The 7500-nt window shown below is 34.8% G+C and overlaps 1 protein-coding gene across 1 annotated transcript in view; it reads right to left on the reverse strand.

Annotated features, from left to right (window-relative positions):
• LOC119579751 (ATP-binding cassette sub-family D member 3-like) overlaps positions 1-7500 on the reverse strand; it is an 85763-nt gene that overhangs the window by 76633 nt on the left and 1630 nt on the right. The window contains exons 2-3 of the mRNA XM_037927650.1: positions 4072-4222; positions 2853-2925 (exon numbers count right to left, since the gene is read on the reverse strand). Of these exons, the coding sequence (XP_037783578.1) occupies positions 2853-2925; positions 4072-4193 (195 nt within the window). The 5' untranslated portion in view covers positions 4194-4222. The remainder of the gene's footprint in view (positions 1-2852; positions 2926-4071; positions 4223-7500) is intronic.

Consider the following 7500-nt stretch of genomic DNA (forward strand, 5'->3'; position numbering starts at 1 on the left):
CAATAATATAATAATAGCAATAATAATAGCAACAGATAACTATAACAATAATAGTATATGCAAGTGCAAGTACAAGCATTGTATTAGTAGTAATAGATATATAAATATAAATAGAAATAGTAATAGTAGTAGTAGGAGGAGGACAAGGAGGAGGAGGAGGAGGAGGAGAAAGACAAGGAGGAAGAGGAGGACAAGGAGAGGGTGGAGGACAGACAAGGAGGAGGACAAGAAGGAGAAGAATAAGGAGGTAGACAAGGAGGAGGAGGACAAGGAGAGGGTGGCAGACGGACATGGAAGAGGAAGAGGACGAGGAAAACAAGGAGGAGAAGGAAAGAGGAAGAGGAGGACAAGGCGGAAGAGAAGACAAGGAGGAGGAGGAGGATGAAGAGGAAGACAAGGAGGAGGAGGAGGAGGAAGAGGAAGACAAGGAGGAGGAGGAGGAGGAGGAGGAGGAGGAGGAGGAGGAGGAGGAGGAGGAGGAGGAGGAGGAGGAGGAGGAGGAGGAGGAGAAGGAGAAAAGAAAAAGAAAAAGAAAAAGAAAAAAAAGACAGAAAAAGACAAAGAAAAAAGAAAAAAGAAAAAGAAAAAAGAAGTAGAAGAAGTACAATATATTCTTGCACTGAAACCCTTTTCCAGAGCCCTCCTCTCACATCAAAAGCCTTTAATCTCTTTTGCTATGGACTGTAATCAACATTTATGCAAATAAAATGCACAGAAGTTGTGGAAACACTTTATCAATCATCAAGATTTACTTGGGATAGGCACAAATTTTACATGCTAGGTACATTATTATATCCACAACCATATATTCAAATTTTCAGCGCTTAAACTGTACAAAGTACTCATTTCCTACAACAATCATAAAAATAATGCCTTATGACTACTGCATTATGAAATACCTTAACACAATTCATAAGGAATATCTTTCCTGATAATTCAGAAAAAAGATAATATCCCATTTAAAAAATAACAAACCAAGAAATCAGCTTCATGGTAAGTCCACTGTTATACGTCTCTTGTATGTTGTTTATTCATACATAATGAGTGCACCTTTATCCTTGCTTTATTCTTACCTAAACCTAATGCTGCCTGGGATGGCACGTACTTATATAACTTGTCCACTTTAATTTTACTTCATCTTTCTTATAGTTGGCTCCAAATAAGTGTAACCCTTCGCAGTTGGGGACAGCATGCATACATGGCATACCCACTTTGAGTTTAGTTTAACTCGTTGGATCCGGGTGCCTCTCTTGCCTGCATGGGACCCAAAATCCAGGTATCAGAGTTACTTGAAGGGTGACTCTCACAGGTGTGGGGTTTGTAGATCTCAACCACAAAAACCCTCATGTAGGGTTTCAAGAATCCTCATTGCATTGTTATTATCTCTTTTTCTACATAAGCATTTTTTTTCCTTTTTGCCTTTTTCCATGGTAGACTATATATTTGTCATTTGATATGCTATATCAAGATGGTAATTGACTGTTTTCTTGCACAGAAAAACAGTCTCTCCAGGTAGTCTATAACTTGGGGTAATAACAAGTAATATCTTATTTCCTAAATTTTAAAATACTTTCCTAACATTAGATTTTCTGCAATATACAATGTGCTGCCTGTCATGCAGGAATAGGATATTGAGAATAGAAATAGTGTTCTTTATAGAGCTGGCACTCTTCTAGTCATAACTCATGGACAGCACATTCTTGTGTAATGATGGAAAGAACGAAAGAGCCCCTTCTTAAATATCCACAGAGTCTAATCACCCTCCAAGAGTCATTCAGGTCACCACAACCTTCAGCCCAATATTTCATGAATTCATCCTCCCATTATTCAGGCTCCATCCAAATTTTTTCAACATGAAGGTCACATCACTTGGAACTTATGGTTTAATAATTGTCTTTACATATAGATGGCTCCACAAGTGCTTAGTCACCAAGGAGTCAATTACTGGTATTCCCTATTTCATCTCATTATCCTTTTCCTTGATTTTTGGAAATATTTTACTTCAAACATATATATAATTAGAAATATTTGTAACATTATAATGTGGTGTAAATAACAATAATAACAGCATTAATATTCAAAGAAATAGTAAATAAACATCTTTCACAAAAACTCAAGGAAAGAGGAAATCAGGTGAGATACAAGATCTATTAACTCCTTGATGGCTAAGCACTAGCAGAACCATTTATGTGTAATTGCATTTCACAAAAATCTACAGTCAACATTACATGTTCTTGGCAGCATAGGGTTAATCACCTAGGAGTCAATTACTAGTCATAGCCATCTCACCTGCTTTATTCTTTCCTTTGATTTCTGGAGTTTTTTGGGTTACCACTATTAGTATATTAATAACATTATATTAATCATAATGTCAATAACAATGATAAGAGTACTGAAGAAAAGGAAAATAAAATCCAAATGAATCAAGCAGTGTGGAAGTCAGGTGAGGTCACATAGGGCCTACTATGAGAGTCCTTGGTGACTGAGCACTTGTGGAGCCATCTATGTGTCAACAAAATTACTGTGGACAGCATGTGAACTGGTCAGCAATAGGTTAACTGCCTTCCCTTTAGGTGTCAGATGGCTCCTATTCACATTCTAAAATTCTTATCATTATGAAAATGTGCCACAGATGCAATATAAAAAAAGCACAAAAAATTAAGCTTCACTATGCACGCTGCAATCTCTGCAAAGATAATTAATCTCATGGAATCATTCTCTTACCTTCGTATATTTCCATTAACTCTGTTCTAGCTAAACCATCCTTAATTTACTTAATTAAGTAAAGAATATGATTTGGTCTTTATTCCTACCATACATACTGCTATCCTTTTTTCACTGTTATTACATACCTGAACTTTCTTCTTGTCACCTGCTCCACCAGAATCATTGACCACAAACTTCACTTCATCTTTGTTCATGGACCTGAAAATACCAATCACTACGTTTAACAAAGAAATGCTACATGGATACAAAACCAATAGACTAACACATAAATCAATGTCCAAGAATTCCAGTCTATCTGAACTCAAACACACATGTCAATTTCTTAATGCATCAAACCCAAAGTCTCAGCAAAATATATCTATACACAAGCTACATTCCATACTTTAAATTATAAAATAAAAATATAAAATCACTAAAAACACATTTTTGATTGCAGAGAAATGGATCATGCATCAATCAGGCAGAACTATAAAAAAAAAGAATATAAATCATAATAACAAGAGTAACAGGTCATGCATGACTGTCAGTAAATACAAACTGCAACCCATAGAATCTGCAGGCTGCTTGCTCTAGTTATGCCCTTGATGACACTCACAAAACAAACTTAAGAAACTTATTAAGACTCCTTAATTTTGAAATGAAACTCCAACTCATTTTCTTCAGTGACACATAAAATGAAGCTAAAAAAAAAAAAAAATACTAATTACAAAACACTTTTCTGTCTAAACAAATTATATGCGAAATCAGGAAGTCCTTTCAGAGAATGAAAATAACAATAATGCTCATTGTGCAGAGCAGCAGACAGTAGGGACTCTTTATCTCAGTGTCAGAGGGCCCCTCAGCTGTTCCTCCCCCTACTTTTGTCATGAAAAAAAAGCATCAACAGCTATAACTGGGTCCAAATATAATATAAGGCATAAATCTAACTATAATGAGAATACAGATGACATGGAGGGATTAAATCACTTCACTCTCCAAGCAATAAAACACTTTAAAAATTCATGCCTATGTTGAATGCCATTGTCAGTATTAGCAGAGATGTCACCTGCAGCCCTGAAATAATTGATTCATTTTGAAAAAAGGGCAGATCTTAAATGGAGAAAAAGAATGAAATCGAGTATAATATCCCACTTTCATTCATACCTACAAGAAGGAAAACAGATTCATCCCTATAATAATATGGGCTAAATACATGAGTTAGACTACATCCCTTTCTATATATATATATATATATATATATATATATATATATATATATATATATATATATATATATATATATATATATATTATATATATATATATTATATATATAAATAAAAATGAGAAGAAAAAAACACTAACCTCTTCCCACCAGATTTTGAGGTACTGTAGAGCCAGTACAGGAAAGCTGTCGAAGAAGCAGCACCGAAGAAACGGGCATCTCGAGACTGAGCAATTGTCGACAATTTACTCAGGATAACCATGTTTGTTGCTGGTTATTTGTGCCGGTGTCCTGTCAATAAAAATACTTGTTGTTACTTGTATGAAAATATATATATAAGGGAGGCATAAGAAGCATTTATTACTAGGCAATATTTTAACAAAACTTATAAAATGTTAAGATTCATTTATGGGAAGTAAAGCAACTAGATATCTGACATCTACTTTCTTCAGTCAAATCTCATCAACATGCTGCTCTCATCAAGATAAAATGAACGTCAAACACTCATCACCACATACAGAACCAGATGGAATTGCAATAACATCAACAAATTAACCTTAAAACAAAAAACACAGTTCTATGCACTATGCATGTAATCACTAGTCCCCGCCACTCATTCACAAACGTTACTAAATCAAAGATAGTTGGATGCCTCTTCACTCTGAGATCCCCAATCTTATCAGCTGATTCGCTTGAGGAACACAAGTGGCACAGATTGTCAGGGTTGCATCATAAAGAATGGATGAAATGACAGCACACTATGAAGATCACTCTCTGGACAACTACAGCATGGTTTAGTTATTCCTTAAGTTTTGGCTTCTTAACTGCTTTATCTCTACTATATATGCCTAACCCGTATAGAAAACATGAGGAGTCAAAGTAAGTACCTGCATATCTTGCCTTTCTTTAGATAACATATGGAAGTACACATGATGAAATGCCTATGTATTTATGTCCTACCACCTAATATCCCACAGTTCTAATAATAGCTTATCATTCATCTCCTCTATCCCATGCCAAACAGAAAGATTTGTAGCAGACAGATTCAGCCTCTGATAAGCGAGCTCCACTTGCTGAGGGTCAAGTGGACTGGTTTTACCAGACTATGGTATTGCTAGTCACCTTAACATCAGCACTAAATTAGTATAAGTTAATCTATGAAGAGAGCAAAGCTGTCCTGCTGAATCTGACATTTGTAAATTCCTTACTAATCTATATATTTCTTTTACTGGACACTTTAAACTTCATGGAAGATGAAAATACAGTGCCTATATAGCTGTCATAAATAACACAGATATCTGGAATAAAGTTTATTTCTCTTTCATCTTAAGAAACAAGATGAACAAAGTAAAAATCTGAATACCAGGCATCTGAAAATATCAAATCTTGCCACATAAATTCCTCTGAGCATTCAAAATCTAATAAATAGCCTGCCTTTAGTGATATAAAGAAGGCAATGTGAATGAAGGGTAAATATATCAATCACAGTTAAGGACAAACGTAAAATGGGAGGCAAAAATGAGAAACTTTACTGATGAAGAAAATAAATTAGTTGCAAGGTAAAAGCTAATAATAATGTATTCTTTTTGTTTTTACATTTGCATTTCTCATACAAAAATATAAACCAATGCAGATAAGATATTTTGATAATTTCCCCGCCACTATCAAAACTACAATCAAGCATTCATCGCCCCTGAGTGTGTGAAGGTCAATATCAAAGCGCAGCTATTTTGATTAGTTCAATTTAACACTTATGCCCACACCTAAATGTCAAAACACCAAGGAAAATGGAGATGGAGGGGAGACTATAGCTTTTGCATCAACACACTATTTTACTATCTTCATGATATTCTGAACTTTTTCTAACTTTCCTTTACTACTTGATAAGTTAATTTCTTATTCACCTATGAATCACAGAAATAAGTAGTGAATAATATTGCAATACAAATGGATAGCTGCATGAACTGACTCATATTTTCAGTTTACATTCACAGATCTAAGCAAATACCTATATTTCAACATTCCTAAATCGTATTTCAATATATAACTTTTTGATGATAAATATAAAGACATCTTAAAATACATTCTCACACCAATCACACCTCTCAGCACTCCAGCAAAGGACAGCAAACTTACTCAGTAGAAAGACTTGTAATAAAGAGCTTGTATATCTCACTGGTTATTCATCAACCTAGGACCCAATCCATCCTCAGACAGTCAAGGTTTGTTAGCCCTTGCCGGAGCATGGAGGCCACGGCAATCTTCAGACATTGCGCCACTCATATGCTAAAGACCAGAAATCTCAGCTTGCAGCCAAAAGGAACTGGACGGCCAGTATGATAAACAAGAAAAAAGTTTCCCTTCAAAGCCACTGCGGCTGCCTTCTGTTCCTTATTTTTTACTGTACAACATACGAGAACCATCAATTACAATAAAATTTTTGTTCTCAACCCAAAAAGGATAACATTCCATACCTGAATTACTTTGTTTGCAAAGGCAACACAAGAACACATATTTAAAAAGAGAATAAACAAAGGGGGGTTTTTGATGATTTTTGCATAACAAAAATATAAGTTCATGCATGCTATGCAAAGTAAACATGCTTTATACATTAATAATCAACCAGAAGAAGCAAGTTTATAAGCACTTTCTTTACTTCCTGTTGAATGCACAAGTCAATACCATAAGCAGATTTAACCAGATACTTCCAGATATTTCCTTCACAATAAGACAAACTCCTATGATCCAACAGTAACAGAATTATGATTAATTTGCTGATTTAGCAAGTTTCACAATGCAAATGCGAACAAATCCTCAAACCTCGCAAATAAGCCTCACAGACTGATAAATGGAAGGAGGCAGGTGGGGGGAGGGAGGGGGAGGGGGTCATATCACTAGTAATTCAAGTCAAGTGCAAGTGTTATGCCTCGCCATAACACTTGCAAAAGGCAATGGGAGTGACTCCTCGCTGGAGCTTTCCATATTAAAAAAATAAAAAATAAAAATGGGTGAAAGCTGAATGAGATAAAAGGGAGAGATAAAAGATAGAGGTTGATCTGAAACCCTGGAGATTTTTTCATTCAATTCCTTGCGCTAAGGAAAACATGATCGGGTTTAACTGGGGAGGGAATTAGCAAATCCACAGCGTTTCATTATCAAAGGCTTAAACAGAGGAAGTCAACATTACTCTCTCATACATATGCAGAGATGTGATTTCCATATACTAGCTACATACACATTGCATATTGCTTGTCAAAATTTTTTTTTTTTTTCTTGTGAACAAAGCTATCATATTTTATGCACTAATTAAGGTGTATATATTTTTAACATCATTAATACATTACAAATGGTTAATTTTCCAAATATTAAGGCATGTAGTTTTTTTCCTTTTTTTTTTTAATCACGTAATTCATATTTTCAGAGGATCCCCCATAGATACAAATATTGGAATTGGAAACACTGTTCCATCTGAACTCCTTTTTTGTCTCACCCTCACAAGGCACTATACAAGTAAAAAATAATAATAATAATAATAATAATAATAATAATAATAATAATAATAATAATAA

Source organism: Penaeus monodon, chromosome 12, assembly GCF_015228065.2.
Source record: "Penaeus monodon isolate SGIC_2016 chromosome 12, NSTDA_Pmon_1, whole genome shotgun sequence".
Taxonomy (NCBI): domain Eukaryota; kingdom Metazoa; phylum Arthropoda; class Malacostraca; order Decapoda; family Penaeidae; genus Penaeus; species Penaeus monodon.